This window comes from Gorilla gorilla, chromosome 1 (genome assembly GCF_029281585.2).
Source record: "Gorilla gorilla gorilla isolate KB3781 chromosome 1, NHGRI_mGorGor1-v2.1_pri, whole genome shotgun sequence".
In the NCBI taxonomy this organism is placed as follows: domain Eukaryota; kingdom Metazoa; phylum Chordata; class Mammalia; order Primates; family Hominidae; genus Gorilla; species Gorilla gorilla.
Window position 1 is genome coordinate 80,075,219 of NC_073224.2, and position 21,394 is coordinate 80,096,612.

Here is a 21,394-nt window from a genome sequence, read left to right on the forward strand (position 1 = left end):
TAATTTGAGTCAGGCTTAAATCCAAGAGCCAGAATGCAGGTTCAGCAGCTCACTGAACACTGCCTCAAACTAAGACAGAGGGGCTGTCTTCAAAGGCAAACAGGTGATAAATGAATATCTAAGAAAATATATTGGCGTTGTAAAGCCAGCTAGTATGCACTGGACAAGTTCCATTCTTGCTCATACGATAACTCCTAGTAAGTGAATAGCACTGACTCTTTATAGATACATAGACACACTGCCTTCAAATGTAGATAGCTGAGAAACACCTACAAAGCCATTTAAGTTCTGTTGCATTTTTTACCAAAATATGAGACAATTAATATTAATGGCACAATTCAAATTTCCATTTTCTATTTAAAAATAGGACATGAAAATAAGATTAAGATTCAAAATAACAACACCTAGGTATATATTCAATAAGAGCATTACTAAAATTTACTGTTACTATTTCCTTTTTTTCATGTTCAATTCTTCACAGCAATACCACAGGGCTATTCCAGTAATTTGCCAGCTGTCCATCAATCTATAGTTATTAATTATTCTCTTAACAATTTCCTCTAAGACCCTTCTGTGGTAAATCTATCTCTACTTGCCAGATATAAGCCACTGTCCACAGGACTTGGTTGAAAGTCTATTTTGGGCTTTCAACTCATGCATTTCACCAAACCTACTCAAAGCACTCTCCAAAGCCAATGTATGTGCTTTTGGAATGACTTTCCCATGATGATTCTCTCTCTCTCTCTCTCTCTCTCTCTCTCTCTCTCTCTCTTTCTCTCTTTCTCTACATGTGTGTATAGTTTTGTTTTGTTTTTCTTCTTATAACCCAGTAACTACTCTTCTTACTTCTTGTCTCTATTTTTTTAAGCAGGGACTTAAAATTTTTGTTTATGTTTCTTTCAAATTCATTGGAATACTTTAAAAATATATTTTACAATGGTTCCTTCAAACCTGATATTTTGAGAAATAATGGAATATAACTATGTGCTTAGCATATGATGAACTTATGATTCACTGAAAAAATGTCTAATGCTGGAATATATCATTTTAACCTTACCCTGTATAGTTAAAACAATTTAAATATAGTCTTACTGGGGTTGAAGGAAATAGCCAAATTTTATGAGATCAAATGTGATAGACACAAATTAAGGTCTGCTCTTAGGTTAAATAAGACTTGAGCTGCACTGAGGAAAGTTCAGTGTTTGGAGAATATATATTGTATTTAATATGAGACCACTATGTGGCTACCAAAAGGAAATAATGCTAACAGAGGTTGTGTTAACAAATACTTGTGTACAGAAGAGGGAGGTAATCGGTTCGATGTATTCGGCATAGCCAGACCACATCTGGAGTATTGGATTCCCTTCTGGGCATTGACCACATGAAGCATGACAGTTTGGGGTAAATAAGAAAGGGTCTGGAAACCTAATCACATGAGGGGATGTTTGGATTGGAAAGGAGAATAATGGAGAGGTATTTCAAATATCTGAATGGTAGTCAAATAAAACAGAAAAAATATATATATCCTCTGTAGTTTCATAGCAGTGAAAACGCACTTGATTAAGCATGAGGAAAGCTGAGTTCTAGGGCTGGCTCTGCAAAGATTTCATTGTGTGTCCTTGGATGAGTCATTAAAATGTTCTGAGCCTCAGTTTTCGAACTGGAAAAAAGGGAAAAAATTTTACAACAGATAAGGCCATTTGTAAACAGAATGGTCTGTTTCAAGGTTCATTCTTCATGGCTAGATTTAGGTAAGCAAAAGCTAGAAACTCATCCGTCATGCTGTGGTAGGAGGCATTTCTGTAAGACAGAGAAGCTGTACTCTAAGTCACTGCTAAACTTGTACTCATGAAAGGATCAGGGACTCTATCAGACTCATGGTACACAACAAGCACAGAATACATGGTACCACTGAACATATAGCACACAATGGGCCTTTTTCAAATGGATGGATGGATGAATTTATGGAGAGAGGACCACCAACATTCTGTGATTCAGGTCTGGCTCTGGAGAGCACGGACATTTGTATATTCTGTATAATACTTAACACCTTAATAAATTATACATAATTGTAATCACATTCTACTTTATCTTAAGATTTCAAGACATTAAAATATTTTTAAATGCACTGCTATTTTAAAAACTTCAGTGTGTGGTTATGCTCTACCAAATCATTGCAATCTATGCAGATGACAATGGAAAATAATCTGCATCTAAGAAACCTGTTGATGGTAGCTTTAATCAGAATTGGAAAAGTGTTGTAGACTGCCTCCCTGGAGTGGCAAGAGTCTAGAGTTAAAAGCACCTTATACTCTAGAGTCAAAGTTAAAATTTTTACCAGTGATTCTCCAAGGCTAAAATATGTTAGGATCCTCTTTTATTCTTCATGATTGAATCTATTACACGCAGTCACCAAACTATGTCTTGCATTCGCTTTGGCTTAGAATGTTTCCTTACCCTAATTTGTATGTAGAGTCCATTTGATTGTGCTACTTACCTGACATATTGGCATTACCCTGGAGGGTCCAAGAGAAATCCCTGGTAACATTAAGCTAGGAAGCAGTATAACCTAGTGGTTTACCACGCGGATTCTAGAGCTGTACTTCCTTAGTTCAAATGCTGACTTAACCACTTCTAGCTACATAAATGAAATCAAGTTATTTAAGCTCTGTGCCTCACTTTGGCTTCCCCAGTTATTCTAAGGATTGACTGAGATAATACCTGTGAAACAATTCATGCCTGGCATATAAGGGACACATCAGAGGTTATTATTATTATCACTAAGCTAGATGTTACAGGATATCAAGAACTCACAAAATAATACACCTCTAAAAGTAGGACACAATCTTAGACTGAAACTCTTGAACTTACCTACACAGTTGAAACCTTCCTCCAGCTCACACACCTTGGAGCAGCCATCTCCGCTCACAAGGTCTCCATCATCACACTCTTCTCCCAGTCTCCTAGAGGGTAAAATATATATGCATATATAACACACACACACAAATTTTCTTGTTTAGCTACCATCATTTAAAATTCTTACAATTTCTCGGTATATATTAAAAAGTGCAAGTTGGAAAAAAGTAGGAGCTAGAAGAATGCTTTTACAGAAAATAGAAACAAACATATGGATATATAAAGTAGATACAATTTAAGCAATGATTGGTGGTTGGCATGTCCAGTGGGTTGTGGGAATTCCTGAAGTTAAGTAGCTCATGGCTCAGAACCATCTAGGAGATCCATGAGGGTCCTGATGATGTTTCTGGGAGAGGGTCTTAAGCTTAGAAAAACCCTGCCAGCCCTATAATGAATAAAGGCTTAAAATAGCTGATGATGGTAAGAAGAAAGCCTGCCTGTCTGTGTGGTTTCATCTATTCATTTTTATCTGGTATTTCTTTATGTTTTCGTTGTTTTGTTACATAAAGGTGCAGTTGTTATAAAAATTAGGATTTTGTAGAATTCAATCTCCTGTTCATATACCCAGAGACTTAAGCAGCCCGTCTAGGGAATCCTTAGGGCTCAGGTCCCTGTCTTTACTCCCTACTACCACCTGGTTACAGCTAACATATATTGCAGGGAAGAAACAAATGCTGAGAGAAGAAAAATGTTTTTGTTTCCAACCTCAAATGCTAATGCAACAGACGACAAAATTTGAATTGAGGTGGGGTAGTTAGTTTATAGTGAAAGGGACATGAAGTAATTCATGGAAACAAAATAAGTTTGGGTTGATGCTCCTATGAAAGAACCAATATTTGGCTATTGCAAAATGGATGAGGACTACCATTTTTTTCTTCTTGACTTTCTTCATGCTCAAAATGGACATTTATTTTAACTCAGTAGATAAAGGATTTGGAATGTTAAAGTGTTTTCAGACCCAGAACATCATAAATAGCTCTAATCTATTGTTTAAAGTATGCCTCACTAGGATGAATGAAAGATTAAATAATTAGAAATGAGAATGGTTTAAAATGAATTAAATGTATGCTATGAATACAGTGATATAGTAATCATATTTTAAATGGCAAGCTGCAAGTGGAGAAGGCTAAAAGTGATATAAAAACAACATAATTGAAGAAATTAAGGAAACTACAAATCATTTTTCTATATAAATGCAATGCGGTTCAATGAAAAGAGACTGTACTGGGGACCTAATTAAATGTGTGTTATATCCAAGAAGTCTCCAAATACTTTATGCCTTAATGTGCTTATTTATGGAGAGAGGATTAACCTTCATCTGTGTTTTGCTACAAGGGGTCCAGGAATAATCTTGGAGGTCGGCAACTTTATGTTTTCATTTTGAAGATAATCTAAACAATCAATATAAGCATGCTATGTATCATCTTGTGCCATGCGGCCCAACAGAACTGTAATGAAAGCCACATTTTTAATTTTTCTAGTAGTCATTTAAAAAGTAAAACGAAACTGGTAACATTAGTTTTAATAATATATTTTACCTAACCCAAAATATTCAAAATATTATTTCAATCTGCAGTCAGTATAAAATGAGGCATGTTACATTATTTTTGCATACTAAGTCTTTGAAATCTAGTGTGTATTTTTCACTTACAGCACATCTGAATTCAACTATTTGATCTGTATTTAGATTTTTTAAAATTTATAGTTGGAACATTAGATTTACCTGCCCAAGTTGTTCCAAATATACTTGAAGATTTTCCAATAACCAAACTGAGTTTTGGTTTTTAAACTAAATATAAATTACTTAAAATTAAATAAAATTAAGTATTCAGTTTTTTAGTTGCATTTGGTATATTTTAAAGGCAAAAAGAGCCACCTATGGTTGGTGGCTCCTATATTGAACAGCACAGATTGAAATGATTAACTTCTATATGAATACTGTTTATAATTTCAGGGCCCTGCATCGTGCTTGTTTTGGTGGTCCTATTGACAAGTGATATCCAAGCGATCAAATGATTGGTATGGCTTCTTCTTGTTTTACGTGTAATGTGGTGCATTTGGTTAAGCCAGATTTGGAGTTACATACCTTCCCATTGGATGGAAGTGCTAGTTACACAGAGAAGAAAACACAGGCAGAAGTTTCAAGGAACATTTTGATAAGTAACCTTGCGAGACCCAGTAGCCAAGCAGTGCTGCCTTAGATGAAGCTGCTTTAAGGCTCGTGAGAGAATGTGCAAAATCAGGGTAGGGAAAGAGCCCTCCACCCCTTTCAGCCCCAACATCCTCCAGGCAGAAATGGCACCCTGGGGCTGCAGGGTGGCCACCATCAGACAGCTGCCTTGGAAGACACTAGGGCAGAGGGCAGAGTGTTTTGTTCAAGGAGGGTCCTGCCAGTGTAGTAGTGGTCACCCAGCCCCCCAGCACATTAACTGGAGGGTTTCAGGTTTAAAATGAAGCAACCAAAACAGAGAAAACAACAACAGTGCCAAGTGGACTTGTCCTCTGCAATGTGAAGCATCCAAGGGAGAAATCTGATTTGAAGTGAAGGAGGGAAGGTGGCAGGCTGAGTTAGGTAGCAAGGGACAGCACGTGAGCAAGGTTGAGGTGACCTCAATGGCTTCCACATATTTTCGAGGGCGGGGAACATTTTAGTGTTTATACTTCTATGACAAGGAATAGACTTACTATAGTTTCAGGATCTTAAAAGATTGAGGAGATAAACAATGTTGAGTGACTGCTAAATGATGGGATGGAATCCCAAGAAAGCCTACAGAATTGATTCCCATTAGGGCTTCAATATATGATATATTTTCACCTGGTCTGGGAAAATAAAAATAACCCATCTTATTAGGATGCAAAATCTAAGACAAATCACAGTGTCTGGCTTCCAGCCGCCTCATCCCAGCAGCTTTATATAAGTAACAAGTAGATGAGCATTAAAGTTAGGTTGATGTAGGGTGATCAACTGTCCAGGATTTCCTGGGACTTGGTATTTTTAGTGCTAAAACCGGGGAAGTCCCAGGCAAACCAGAATGAATTAATTAGTCCTCTATGCTAATATCACAAAAGGGCAACAAGAAAAGTAACATAGTATGTTAAGAAACAGAAAGGGTGATTCCATTTCTACCTTGGTGATGCCTACAGAATAGCTGGAAATTATATTGTTATCAGTTCTACTAAGGGTTTCATGAGAAACTGAAGATCCAAAAGCTATACTGAATTTCCTCAGATCACACACCTCGTTAGTAGAATAGGCCATTTGTTCAAAAGAGATCCTCTTTCAGCATCATTTGATGAGTAACCTTCTTCTGCATAAATTCCTTCCCTGAATCACTGTCCAGCAGTTGCTTGCTGAGGCCATAAAAGGGGCCCCCAGATAATCAGCCTCAATACCTCAATACTCTGGGGTTAGCTATAAGTAAAAGGGGGTTCCTCCATAACTATGTAGAGATGCCAGATCTCAAGACCTGACACAACCAAGTCCCAGATTTTAGAATTTCAACACTAGAATCAAATGGTGCCTTGCTCCCTACATTTCCAAAACAAGTCAAACTCCTGAAACTTCTGTTCAGAGAACAGTGTCCCTGCTCTCTCTCCCTCTCTCTCTCTCTCTCTCTCACACACACACACACACACACACACACACACATACAAAATACTCACTCTGACACCTTCCCATCTCCACAATAAGGAGCTCCATGAATGTGGTTCAGAGGAGGCGAAGCTTCTCCCAGTTCTCCTCCAGCTTCAGCTAGAACTTGGTACTGATACATCTGCCCAGGTGTGACCTCCCTGTGGAAACCAAAGGGTTTGTGACCACTACAGCCACAAAGTGAGGCATGCCCTGGGTCCTTTGTTGATGGTTTGCAGAAGTTGAAGGGAAATATTATGGGAAACATAAAGGTTAAACATATGCTGCATTGTCTAAAACAAAGATCAGGGCACAGTCTTCCCAAGCACCAGAAGGTTTGAAACCATATTTATTTCTGTATCCCCTGTGCGTTGCACAGAGTAAATGCGCAGTAAACGCTTGCTGCGTTAACACTGAACCTAACAGTCCCAGTTAATCTAGGAAGATGGTATTTCAAGTGCATTTTTACCATGTTAAAACAAAACAAAACTATTTAAAAGCCAGTCTTCTGTATCATCAAAGTAATCAAAGAAACTGGAGATGAAAGCTTCAGAGTTTGGGCTCAGGAAGGCCCCCTTCTTGGGTCTGCGATCATAGTTTTCTCTCAAGAGAATTCCTGTCTTGAGAAGACTGAATCCTTAGGAGTAAGATCAACTGTCTCAAAACAGCAGGTAGGAACACCTTTTGTCACAATTTGGGGGAAGCAAGAAGTTCCACAATTAGAAATGCATTAACCAACTCCCCACCTCCAAATCTATTAAAGTGTGTAGGTATTAGGAATGGAGTTGTATCAGTTGACTCTAGAGATGAAAGGAGCTTGTCAGACTCTCTCTAGATCCTGGGTGCACTGATTGTGTGGTGAGGGTGAAAGGCAAGACACTGAGAAGAGGAAAAGGGCTCAAGAAGGGGAGCTTCTAGTCCCAAAGACAAAATCTGCCTTCATCTTAATTTTGCCCAGTGCCTGCCCTAATTGGAAAACTACCACCAAAGTCAAGCTAGGATGGGAGTTACTTAGTGAAACAGGATCTCAAAGGGTTGCTGGGACTACCGTGAGTGGCTGCCATCAGTATTCTGCCATGGTTCTCTCTTCTTTAACAGACTTTTCAACTCACCCACAAAGCCTCCACTCCCTCAGCTCATGCAGCAACCAGCAACCAGGAAATGTCTCAGGGTTTCAAAAACATCTTTAGAAACCTCTGTGCTGGCTTTTAAGTATTTTAATAGAAAAGAAACCTAGATATTAAAGTCTTTTAAATTTCCAAATTAGTTACCCCCACATCCCCCAGGGAAGCAAACCTCTCATGAGAATGCCAGATATTTCTAAAGCAAAACCAATTTTATATCCTAATCAATGCTGACAGTTTCCCTTTACAAGGCGGTTTCTGTCAGACTGCTTGTCCAGCCATGCATAAAAGCTTCACACTTTTCTGTGGCTGGGGAAAGGACTGGATGGAAACATCAGCATGTGTTTACTTTTCTTGAGGAAAAACACAGCGGCAGGTAGCCCAAGCCCTCCAGGATCTGAGTTTGTAAAAGGCAGAGTGTTAACTGAAGCAAGAGGACCAAAATGAGATCCAGTTGAAAAATTGGATTTTAATTCCGATTCTGCTATTTACTAGCTATTGAACCAAATCAAAGTTAAGCCTCAGATTTTTCATCTACAAAATGAGATATTATTGGCCTTAAACATGTGTGTGTGTGTGTGTGTGTGTGTGTGTGTGTGTGTGTGTGTGTAGCAAATTAGATAACAAATGTCATCTTAACTGCCTTATTTAAGAAGTTCAAAATGACATCTTTTTTCTTTTTAAAGCTACCTTTGCATTTGCATTAGCTTTTTGGTCATTTCACTATCTTCTAGTTCTAATTGACAGAGCAAATATGGGAAGAAAAATGTAATGAAGCTCAAAGTGGACATTTTTCTCTACTTTTTCTGTAGCTATGGTAGACTGCCAAATGACTACCCTGTCCCCAATGTTCCCCTCTATCATGTGACTTCGCTGCCTCTCTCATCAAAAGGGAGGGTTTATTTTGCCACCCATTGAGTCTAAAATTGCTGTGTGACTTGCTTTGGCTAGTGGAACATTATCATGAATAACATAAAGCAAAGATTTGAAAAGTGTAAGCATTTGGGGCTTGCCCTCTCTGCTGCTGGAAACCCTTCCACTACCATGAGAAGCCCAGGCCAGGCCTCGAGAGACCATGAGGAAAGAGGCCCTCATCTCCCCAGCCATGCCAGCTGTCTCAGCTGTGTGGGAAGTCATCCTGGGCCATCTGGTGCTAGCCAAGTAAGTCTAGATGAGAGCACCCAACCTACCTATAGAATCATGAGAAATAATGTTTGTTGTTTTAACCCACTACCTTTTGTGATGATTTCTAATGCAGAAAAAACTAACTGACAGTATCTCTGATAAAACTTTGTTTTGCCCTAGTTCTGCCCTCAGGGCAGTCTCCAAAGAAGGTCATGAGGTCAAGAGAATTTGCCTTTGGAGTACCAGCCTCCTGCTCCAGATATTGAATTCTTTGTAAGTAAGGACCTCATCTTAGTCTGTGCCCCCAGCACTGAACATGCAGTGCCAGGAACATAATAGAACTCACTAAATGTAGGAAGAAAAGACAGAACTAACAGGAAGAGAAGAGCTGGAAGAGAAAGATAAAAGAGAGTTGGTTGATGGGGTGTGAAGGGGAAAAATGAAAGAAGGGGAAAGAATGAAACTCATATCATGAATGAGTCATGGAACTGAGTGTATCGTCTGGTCTGCCTCACCCTCGGCCTCCTTGCATAGCAATAGAAGAATTGACTATACCTTATAAATGTTATGGGGTCTGTGGCAGATGATCAGACAGCTACAGCAAAGAATCAGAAATTAAATTGTCACCAGACAGGAGTATCTGATTCTGATCAACTTATTTGTAGCAATTATGTTCAGTTCAACTGAAACATCTCATACACTAACCTGTTTTGTCCATAATCATGATGATGGCATCAGCAATCAGACACCTGCTTGCCCCTTTCTGGGAAGTGCTTTTCTTTACCTCAGATATGCCACTTTACAGTAAAATCCCCTCTGAAAGTCTAAACATTCCTCCGACTAAGGGCATGGCTGAATATTAAAAAGTGGGGGAAAAGTAACAAAACCCACCCCCAGAGCCCCAGGAAGCCCCACAGTCATGCTACCAAACTCACACGTCCGTGAACTTCCTGTGAGAATGTGTCACCACCACGGGCAAACCACTGGCAAATGGGGGATCGCGGAGAACCTGGTACCTCACAGGCCTGCAGCCAGAGCACAAGGGACTGTGGGGCTGAGAAGTCAGGAGTGCTGCGTCAATCTCTATCCTCTCATCAAACGTGTAGACTTTCACCCCCGAGACCTTCCCATCCACGTGCAGTTTGATGGTGAGTGGGATGTCACAGAAAGTGTCTAAGGGGCCCAGGTGCACTGACTCCTTGTTTTCCAGCAAGATCTCTGTGTCAAAGAGGACCTGCGAGGACTCCATGAAGAAGGAAGTGACCCACAGGGTGAGGGTGTCGGCTTGGACTGGGTGTTGGAAGAGCAGCTCCAAGCTACAGCCTTCTGTGGGGCAGGGGACCGTCATGTTCATGTGGTACAGGTGGACCTCAGGGCTCCAGGCCTGTAAGCTCGGCTCGCAGGGCTGATCCACATCAGGAGGCCCTGGGGGGAGATTAGCAGAAAGATACATCAGTAGCAGCCATTAAAAGTCAGAAAATGAGTAGCCCTTAGCAGCCAGAAAGAGAAACTATGGAGAGAACTTTTAGAATTCCTGTAGAAGTTGGTCATCTTAGCAGGTTAGATCTTAAGTACTAGTAAGAACAAAGGTGTAAAAGTAAAAAGCATTACACTCTTGTTACCCCATTCCTGTACATGGTGCCCTTAGCAAGAGGAAACCCACCAGGAATTGGAAAGAGAGCAACCCAGATCCTAGGTGGAAACATGAGGCTGATGCAGAGAAGTCATGTCCTTAAAGAATCCTTGAGCAGAGAATTACATGCGATTAGTCCATTCATAACTTATGATAAATTAATGCTTCTGAAGACCAATGATTTCACTCTGTCACTGCAATCTTTGTAGGGCTCTTCACAAAACTTCTTTCATTCCCTAAGATCCCACCCTGGCAATCCTTTCAACTGACGGTTAGACGAACTTTAAAACCATACATTGAAATTTCCCTTTCAGTTCAGGTATGTGTAAGCAGGTAGGTAACTGCAGGCAGGAAATATAAACACATATTATGGAGTGGGAAAAAAAAATGAAGATTCAGTAGCCAAATAAAAATGTAATGATAAAAAATCAAATATCACGAATCTATGAAAGTCAGCTCCATGGAAATAATCTACCCAAATGGTTTTCTTTTCTGTCGTGTGACGGGAGTTGAAGAGAGAGTGTTGAATCGAGAACCAGCAGAGTCAGCCCTCCTGTGTCCTTAGCTGAGTTGCTGTGGCACATCTTTCTATGCCTCAGCTTCCTCTTTTACAAAATAAGTGATAATGTTTAGCCCCGCCTTACTAGGGCAGTGTAGATCTATACAGTGTTCTAGAGAAATTAAATATCTACATTTACCAAAGTAGAAGTATTTAGCCCTTCAAAATTTGGAAAATAAATTATGTCCCAAAGCCCAGAGAAAACCAGTTCAAACATTGCAATTTCCCTTTCAGTGCAGGTATGTGTGAGTAGGGAGGTAGCTGCAGGGAGAAACTGCAGGCAGGAAATAGAAACACATATTATTAATTTCAAAAATATGTGTGTGCAACTGTGTGTGTGTGGTGTGTTACATCTTATGGTTTTTATTGTTTTTTGCCTATATTGTGTGTTGGTTCATTTATTATGAGTTCATTCATTAATTCAACAAAAATTGGTAGTGTAGTTCTTTTACACCAAGAAGTAATCTAGGTATTAGAGATAGAGGAGTGAACAAGAGAGACCAAAGTCTTGCCTTTCTATATGTTACAATAAAGTGATAGACATAACAATAGATACATAAAAGAATATAAAGTATAATATTAAGTAGTAATGATATCTGTGAAGACAAGTGGAGGAACATAAGGGAATACAGAATTATGAGGTGAGGCTGGGAGCTATTTTAGGTTATGAAGCCAGAAAATTCTCACCATGAAGATGATGTTTAAGCAGGGAATATATCTGTTTTAGTTTTCTAATCCCCATAGCATTTAGAAAATAGTTGGTGGCTAAGCAGTGTTCATTAGACATATTTATAAATACATGTGTTTGTGCCTGCTCTGTTAGAGATTACTCTTATAGTGTATATTTTAAATATGACCTGGTTCTTCACCTTTTCAAAGCAAAGACTAGTATTTCTTATTAATCATATATACTTAGTTCATTAATGATTTATGAATTAATGCTTGTGAAGTCCAATGTTAGCAGTCCTAAAAACTTCTCAGTTTGTCTGATAATTATTATTAAGCCCCCAATACTAGCAGAATAAAGGTCCTTGGAAATCAACCTAACAGCAGCACTGCCAGTCAAAAAGTTTTTATTATGACTTCATGTTAAAGCATGAAATGGAAGCCCTAAAAGTTGATTTGGTTTGCCTTAAGACACAATACAAGAATTAGAACCTAGAACTTCTAATTCCTTTTACCTCTCTCAGATAACTGATTTTTCCCCCTAGAATTAAAAAGGAAAAAAATACCAGGTCAGGGAATCAAACAGGCATTAAAACACCAGCACAGGACAGACTGCCACACACACACACAAAATGGCCCTTTATGAAATGCGAATCTCTGTTTAGAGTCTAATGCAGTAAATTTTATACTCACTTTCCATTCTTCCCTGAAAATTCTCACTTGAAAAAAGTCATATACAATCAATCAAGTAAATTGTCTCCTTCCAGATTTATCCCTGAAGCCCTGTCACTTGAGTGACTGGGAGCCCAGGATGATATCTTGCAGACACTGTAGACTCTCAGACCAATATTCTCCTTTTTTTTCATGTCACAATCAAGACTGCAGATTAATTCAAATAGGGCTTTGTCCAACACATCTTATTTAATTGTTTCTAGTGTCTTAATAAATATTTTAAAGGCAAAGAAAAAAGATGATAATTAGGTAAACATTAAAGATGATGATGATGGAAGAAGTCAAGCCATTCATCAGGAGGTAATAAAATCCTGTCAACAGTATTTTCTGACTTGAACTGGGAAAAGATTCATGCTGTAATTTGTCTTAGGCACATTAATATACATATGTGAGTGAATGTGTGACTGAAAAGTTAGGGGAGGTACAGAAAAAAAGATAACAAAAAATATTTTCCCCTTCCTGGAGCCTAGCTCAGATCATATCCAAAGCACAACCAGTACCAGTGATTAATAGACTCATAAAATAGCATAGACGAGAACAGTCAGTGTGGAACACCTGGTCTCCCCACCCCCACCCAGACTTGCTCAGCCAGTACATGAGTGTTCTCTGCGGTCCCCCCACCCCCACCCAGACTTGCTCAGCCAGTGCATGAGTGTTCTCTGCGGTGTGTTTCCTGATGCAGAGGAGTAAGAGGTCAGCTTACACTGTCACATGGCACGGCTACTCCAAGGACAAGTAGGCACATGTAACACTACACCTCCCAGCTATCTCACCCTGAAGTCACACCCTGAGTTCAGCTGACTTCTCCATCCTTCTGTCCTATATGCTGATCTCTACTTTACCACAGCCATGGGGCCTCCATGTTAGGCACATATGGAACATTCTGCACACAGCGGCACCAGGCAGCTCCTAAAGATATCCAGCAAAACACACACACACACACATACACATACACATACATTGCCTTTTTGTCACCATGTCACTACTCCACTCTTTACCTCCACCCCCATCCTCAGTGGTCACCAGGGTATAAAGAAAAAATGTCATGGTACTTTACCCACAGCCTCCTCTGGGGTCCAATAACCTGAGGAGTCACACACCCGCCGGGAGGAAGCTGTGTGCACATACTGACGAAATGTCCCATCTTCAGTGCAAGCGCCACACAAGCTGCCTGAGGCCCTGGGGAGATAAAGGGATGGAGATGGGAGATGAGGAGAGTCCATCAGATGAGTTGGGATAAGAAAATTAGAAAGACCTTTGTGTGGGGAGGGCAGGGGTTGATGGTTAGTAAGGACCTAGAGAGTAACTAAGAATAACTGTATCTCAATCCTTTTTTCTTGTGTGGACCTCATCTTTGCAAAATTCAGTGACATGAAAATTTCAAAATCATGAAGCAGAAAAAATTAACTAAGTCATAAAAGAGGCCTGTGGAGATGAAAGTGGCCATTTTCTGTCCTAGGAACAGTAAACAACAAACAATTAAAATCTGAATCTTTCAACATAAAACTCCCTTCTACATTGACTCTCAAATCATTCAAAGTCTCCTTGAATTTCCCCCACTAAAACAGACAATAATTTCCCACATAAACTTATTAGCTATATGTGTCCTTATGTTTTAAGCTCCCTACTTTAAATCTCTTACATAAAATAAAAGTCAGGTGAAATGTAATGTCTCTTGGCTCACCATTGCCCTTGGAGATATATCCAAATTATTTATCACGACTCAAGGCCCTTCACAAGCTAGCTCCAGCCTCACCTACTGCAGTTCCTTTCTGAGTTTTATATTTCCAGCGCAATGAACAGATCACCATTCCACAAATATATCATGCCCTTGAGCTGTTCCCTCTGCTGCCAAATAGCCTTTCCAAGCTTCTCTGTTTAGCAAACTCCTACTTACCCTTCAAGAACCATTCACATGTAAACTCTGCAGTAGCACTTATCCTCTCTCCTCTGAGTGACCAGTACTCCCTTCTCTGTGCACCCACTGCACCTGCTGGCTCCTCTCTTAGGGCTCTGCTATGTGGTGTTGAGAATTTCCATTCACATTCTTTCCTCTCTTTTGCCTGTGAGCCAGTCCAGACCAAGCTCTATTCTTATTTATATTTCCAACAGGTAGCATAGGGATTGGACCCAGCAGTCCCTCTGTGAATGCTTGTTTTATGGATATCCATGAGGTGATTAATACAGTTTATGAAAGTTCTACAAGTACTATAACTGAGGTAACTGGAAGAGGTAGACACAATAACAGCTACATAATAATGGTAAGTCACTTCATGGGGCTTGCCTCTGATGCTTAGAATCTTTTTAGAAGCCCACTTGTGAATGACGCATCTGAAAATGGAGGCATCAAGTCAGGGTCTCAATAACATCTTGTAATATGCCAGAAAAATAGTATTATAAAATAAAGGTAGTGATTATGACAGCTGCTCCCTTTTCTGAAGTACCTCACATAACTGGCATTGTGCCGCTATGTCGTGCTTTTCATTAATGATTTCTAATTCCTGTAATAACCTTATGTTTACAAATGAGAAAACTCAGGCTCAGAGAGGTTAAGTAAATTGCCTAAGGTCACAACAAGTTCCTTAATTCCTTTGAGCAAGTTCCCAAACACCACTGAGTGTACAGTACTTTGGAAACTAAAAGGTGTAGTTAAGATCCAACCTCTGACTCCAATCAGCACTCACTTCTAACATGAACAAAACTCCAAAGCTCATTCCTTTGATGCACTTGGCCCTTCCGGGGCTGCTGCTAAGTGCGTAGCTGGGGCTCTTCTCTGACATAAGGGTTCCAAATACCTGCTGGGGTGGAGTAAACACAACTCCAAGCATGACACAAATTGCTGGGCATGTGACGTGAGTCCCCCTGACACACATGTTGGGAGGTCTCAAAACTGCAGTCCACCTAGCTGAGAAAAGGAAGCAAATTGCAGGCTTTTCTGCCAACAGACTCTCAGCACGCCCGTACTGATGTCTGCTTTATCGTAACGTTTGTACCAGAGAGAGAATTCAAAGATTAAATTGTTTACATGTGTTACATAAACGGATGTAAAACTCTGGTTTGCACACACCCACAGAGGACTTGCTGTTCAGGCAGTTCGACCAAAGCTGCACAAGGTCACACTTGCAGGAAGATGATTCTCACACACCACATAGATGTGTGCTGACTCACAAACAGAGCCCATAAGGGTTTGGGCGCCAATGACTATGAAACTACTTTGTAGGGTTGTGAGGTCTAAGTGGTGTCACACACTAAGTATGTATCAAGGTATCAGGGACAGGTATCAAAATCCCAAGAGGCTGAAATACCACGTTGAAAGAGGATTCACCAGCTTCCTCCTATCCCTGTCTCTCTCTTGCCTCTCTCCCTAGGCTTTCAGCAAAGCTGAAGGGCACAGAAACTTGCTCCAGCGACACCCTTCTCTTTAGCTGAGGCCTGACACCCAGAGGGAAAGTGTGGTGCAAAGAAGAGATGTGCTAAATGAGAATGCTCTAAATTAAAAGAAAGCATCCATTCTATGTTCCTTATTCCCGAATTTCCACTGGACTCCCGAGTTCACCTCCAATCAGTTGTGGGGTCTTGGGTTTGCCATTGTATGTTTCTCTATGCCTCAGAATTCTCACTTATTTAGCAGGAACTGTGTTTACTGCAAAGACTAAATAAGACAAGTGCAAGTAAAATACCTAGCACAACACTTCACATATAGTGCCACAAATAGATAAGGGACTGTCGTCATTCAGAATACAGCAGTAGGTTTTGAAATAGGTCAGTCTGCACAGGTCACAGAAGGGGTTCTGGTCCTTCTCAGTTAAACCACATTCTCCCATCCCTCACCAATTATCAGATGTCATTCATTTTCCTACCTTTCTCTCCTTTCTACAAAAATTTATCTGTTATTCTTTCAAACCAATATGCAAAGGACGAATGAAAGTTAGTTTTAGGTGTAATGCTTTTCTTCAGCAAACACACATTAGGTGTCTGTTGTGGCAGGGCAAGAGACAAAGAGACAAAAAATCATCCTGCCTCCCCCAGTAGTTGCCAGTCAAGTGGGGCAGGTAGGAAAATAAGCAGAGGATGACAATTCCATAAGATAGTGGCCTTAAGAGGGGGAGGCACAGGAGGCTGAGAAGGTGTCAGAAGCACCCACGTAAGTCAGGGAAGCCCTCTGATGCACAGCTTGTGGCAGTGGGCACACTACCATCCACCCACACCCAGAAGTGCCTGGAGAAGCATGCTGTAATCCCTCCCCCAACACCACTCTGCAAGTGGCAAGCCGCCACTCCACCCTCATGCCACAGAGGAACAGCTGACAGAGACAAATGGCAGATGCCCTCTCAGTTCTGCCAATTTATCCCTGTCACATCGGTCAGGCTCTCCAAGCCTCCCTGAGGGAGGAGTGAGCACTTAAGAAGAGCCACTGGCTCACAAGAGAGCCCATGAGTTCTGCTAAAGCAATGAGAACAGAGCAGGCTGGAGCAGCAGCTCTGAGCAGTGGTGCACGCATTTATACTTCCAAATTGGAGTTTCCCTGGATTCATATTCTTCCCCTCATTCATATGAAATGCCACAGAGAAATAAGCCAGCTCACCCACAGCCAGTGCCTCTCTCACCTGTCATATACAACTCCACTAATAGGAGGCAGCCAGTGGATAGTGAGGGACTTGTTGGTCTGTCCGATGACCATAGGTGGAATGGGGATGGGGGTGGGCTTTCTGCTTTCAGTCCACTGCTGATAGACTAGGTCCAAATAGCAATGCATTCGGGCCACTTGGTTAGGAGTGAAGTTGTCAGTGCAGTTATCATCTGTGGAGACAAGAAAGGTAGCACAAGAGATGGAGATTTTAGCCCATCAAGTCCACCAAGGCAGGGATAAATTTGTGTCTTGTTCATGGCTGAGTTAACTTATTAGGCTCAATGAGCACTTACTTGTTGAATGAATGAACAAATGCAATCTGTTCCAGAAAGGGTCTAAGCTGGAAAGGGTAAGAGAAGACAGAGACCAGAGATGCAGCACTTTCATATCTAAAGCAAGGTCATGACCTTAAAGTTGGGCAGCTCAGGTTGCTCTGAGCTGATGGTTGCTTATTCAGCAAACCACAAGATGGCAGTGTTTCAACAGATGGCCTTTTCACTTGTGAACGTTTGTGGAGTTGCAGACACCTGCTTTATTGCCCAGTGACGTTGGCAGAGGTTAGTGAGTATTCAGTAGAGCTGCTTAAGGGGAAAGAGAGCCAAATGCCAATGAGATAGCAGGGCTGGGAATGGTGGTCTCAGCCTCACTTTTGAATCTGGCAAGGTCTCTTTAGCAGGTACATTTTGCATAGGGTTGGAAAGGGAGTTTTCTTAGTGCCAGGAACTTTTCCAGTGAAAGCACACAAGTCAAATATTGCCTCACTCAGCTTCCTAAATGTTTCCTCTTCCTGCTTCAAAGGTGTTGCCTCCAGAGCTCTGCCCTCTGCATGGCATCGTCTGGTGTTTCTGCCCCTTGATGGGGGAGAGGTGCTGGTGCTTACACATCTGATGCACCTGAATTATTCACCGCAATGAAACTCAGATAGACACATCTTGAAAGATGACAGACAGAATCAGCTCATCACGCTTTCCTCCCTTCAAAGTCATGACCAGGGTGTGGTGGTTTATTCTTTTTTGGATAGTTCTAGAAGAACCTGTGACCAAACAAGCCCCCGAAACTTATAGAAAAAATATCTTCTTTCACCATTGGACTAGGTCATCAAATAAGTCTTTAATTTTAGGGATAAATTTGAGTCCATTATAAGAAACCAGTCACTATTACTTTTCACGAGAAACAAGGAAGGCGTGAGAGACAGCGAAGAATAATACAGAAGCTGAATTAAGGCAAGAAAGACCAGATGACAAGTTTTTCCCAGGGCCAGGAAGATGCCATTTTTTAAAAATTAGATGTCACCTTTTGGTGGGGAAAGGGTGGTAGGCAGCTAAGAATTTGTGCTTGACTAGTGCTGGAAAAAGAGAATCTGATTTTTTTTTTTTTTTTTTTTTTTTTTTTTTTAGTAACATACAGTAAAACATGCTGAGCCTAAATTAACCAAGCCACCTTGTTGACCAACTTCAAAAACAGTACAAAGGGCCACCTTGACCCATAAATTCTTTTCCTTTATTTCCATTGGACTCTTCTTCAGAGTAAATTTCTAAGAATGCGGGCAAAAATAAGAATAACCACATTCTAGAAGTCAAGGGGATCACAAGAGGGCTTTTGGCTCTGTGCCTTTTTTACTATCGAGGATAGAAGTACATTTTAAAATATCTAGTAGAGGAGAATTCAGTGAACAAAGTACCTTAATATGTCAGTATTTCTTCAAGTTCTTCAAAGACATGAAAAAATAATAATACCTTATAATAAATACACTTCAACTCTCTGACACAAATGACCACTTAATCATTCTCCCATCAGCTCCCACACCTCCACCCTCCCAGCTCTCAAAGGCCCCCATGTATTCTTAATAGAAAACAAAACAAGACAGTGGTGATACCCGTGTAGCTCATGTAGTTGGTGAACGGAGCCCCTGGGAAGCGAGTGAAGCCACAGGTGTCACTAGTGGGCTCTGGTTCCCGGCACAGCTCACTCTTGGGAGTGGGGGCGGTGTCGGCACAGAGGTCTCCCGTTTCCATGGATGGCACTGTCTCCTTGCAGGGGTCATTGCAGGATTCTCTTTCACTGACTCCTTTAAAGACATGGTAGAGTCCCAGAACATGTCCCACTTCATGGATCATGGTGTCGGTGTGGCCAGGCATCCCATAATATGCTGGGCTGAGGACAATGCCACCTGCAATGAAAGTTTTGAAAAGCCTTTCAGAGCACAGAATGAATAGCTCTCCAATCCTTAATTATGTTTTCTGATAAACATCAAATATTCCATTTCAGCCTCTAAGGAGTCACTTTATAACTTCTGGTGACATACAGTCATTGCTTTTCTTTCTTGCCACAGAAACCCTCTAAACAAATTAATACACATTTCTTTATCCTCTACATGGGTGAGTGTTATACTAGAGGCCCAGGATAGCAATGTTGACATAATAGAGAGCCAGAATTCTCAGCCCTGTATGCATATTAAAATCACCTGGGAGAGTTAAAAGAAGACATACAGGGGTTCAAATACTACCCCAGATGAATTGAATCCAAACATTTGAGGATGAGGTTCATGCAACGACATTTTTAAAAACTTCCTAGGTTGAGAATCACTGATCTAGGCAAAAGCCCATGGGATTTGGAGTCAAGGAAATCTGATCTAACTCCTGCCCCTCCACATCCCAGCTTTGAGGACTTGAACAGCTGTCTTACCTCCTGGAACTCAGTTTTGTTGTCTGCAAAGTGGGGATGATAACACTAAAATTTGTTTATTTGTTTTTCAGTGTTTGGCACATTAAAGGAAATGACAGCTGTGTAGCCTGCTTCTGATTTAGTAATCCCTACTCTCAACAACTAGTCAGACAAAAGATAGGTTCAACTGAACTACCACAAAATTGAGAATGTCACAGTCACCATGAGAATATGCCCCACCCTCACTGCCCCTAAATCTCCATGAGAACACGAAGGGAGGTGTTTCAGAGAAGAGTTCATTGCATCCAATCAGGCTTAGATGAAAGACTTAGTGGTATCATTGGAACCTTACAAAAGGAAGGCTAAGGATCTCTAATGACCCAACTTCTATCTGTGTAGCTTGTTGGAATCCTAATTCCTGCTTTCCTCCTCTCCCATGGTTGAACCACCTAGCTTTCCTTCTTTACACCCCAAAATTGTCAGGGCCAGGCCCAGTCTTATCTCTGAAAGATGAGACAGAGAATGTCAAAATCCCTGGATCAACCCTCTGGGGTCCAAGGTCACCCCTGGCTGTGCTGCCCAGCTGGCCCTTCCCTTCTGTCACAGGTCTGATCCCAGTTCCCAGGACTTGCTTCACTTCTTGCACCTGAGCCCTCCCTATATCAATAGTCTTCTGAGTATAGCAGGTCCTCCAGGAGAATAGCTCTGCTTTTCTCTTGCCAGATTATATTCCAAGGACTATGTCCTATTCCTGCCTCCATTCAACATCCCTTAGACAACCACATACACAGCCTTATGGGCAGGAGACAATCACAGGGTATCTGGCGCCACACCCACTGGCCTATCTAATAGGCAGCTCAGTTGACTTTCTTGTGACTACTTTACTGCACAGGACAGTTTCTAAGTCCAAGTTCCAGTCTCCCAGTTTACTCGAACATACTGACATTACCCAAGCCATGCCCAGACTCATCTAAGATGCAGTGTCTCCTTTCACATCCCAGGTGAAACTAGACCTCACTTCCCGTGTTTATTGTTTCTACTACTTATGGTAAAATTGTTATTCTCTAAATTTATCCTTTTTTATTTCTCTTTTGTTATAAGGTTATTTTCTGGATATTTATTTCATTTGTGCATCATGATGTCAACATAGGGTTAAGCTAACTTGAAAACAGGTCTGTTTCAAGAATGCCTGTTATTTGAATAAACCTGGAGAAACACAGTATTTCCACTTTCCAAGAGGCCCACACTTCATGTTTACATATCCAATAGCAGCAATAATCATCACCAACATTCATGTACAATTATGCCTCCAGTCCTCTAACGGCAGTATCAACCTTCACATCAGTGGAGATAATTCTAAGAGAACAGCTTTCTGTTCTTTCCAGGTGCCTTCACCTTTTTCATCCTTTTTCCTCTACCACACTTCTACTCTGTACATATGTTTAATCCCTTTTCTGCATACTCTTTCCTTTCTTTCCCCCCACTTCTAAGTAAGTTTTGGCTTAAATAAAACTAATCTTCAGAAATAGGATTTTGAAAGGCTACACAATTCACCTATAAAGTTTAAGTATCTAAATTGATTAGTTTTTTTCCCAAATTGTGTTCATAAAATCTGAACCTGGGTAATACTTTGAAAAAACAAGTGGCATCTGTGGTTAAATATGCTTGAGGAAAATGCAGCACACCATACTACCCTCCTGAAAATCCATAATGT

The 21,394-nt window shown here is 40.8% G+C and overlaps 1 protein-coding gene across 1 annotated transcript in view; it reads right to left on the reverse strand.

The window, feature by feature from the left end:
* PAPPA2 (pappalysin 2) overlaps nucleotides 1-21,394 on the reverse strand; it is a 298,990-nt gene that overhangs the window by 139,669 nt on the left and 137,927 nt on the right. Inside the window, exons 4-9 of the mRNA XM_004027950.5 lie at nucleotides 18,893-19,186; nucleotides 16,994-17,186; nucleotides 13,444-13,565; nucleotides 9,732-10,221; nucleotides 6,580-6,708; nucleotides 2,872-2,963 (exon numbers count right to left, since the gene is read on the reverse strand). Of these exons, the coding sequence (XP_004027999.1) occupies nucleotides 2,872-2,963; nucleotides 6,580-6,708; nucleotides 9,732-10,221; nucleotides 13,444-13,565; nucleotides 16,994-17,186; nucleotides 18,893-19,186 (1,320 nt within the window). The remainder of the gene's footprint in view (nucleotides 1-2,871; nucleotides 2,964-6,579; nucleotides 6,709-9,731; nucleotides 10,222-13,443; nucleotides 13,566-16,993; nucleotides 17,187-18,892; nucleotides 19,187-21,394) is intronic.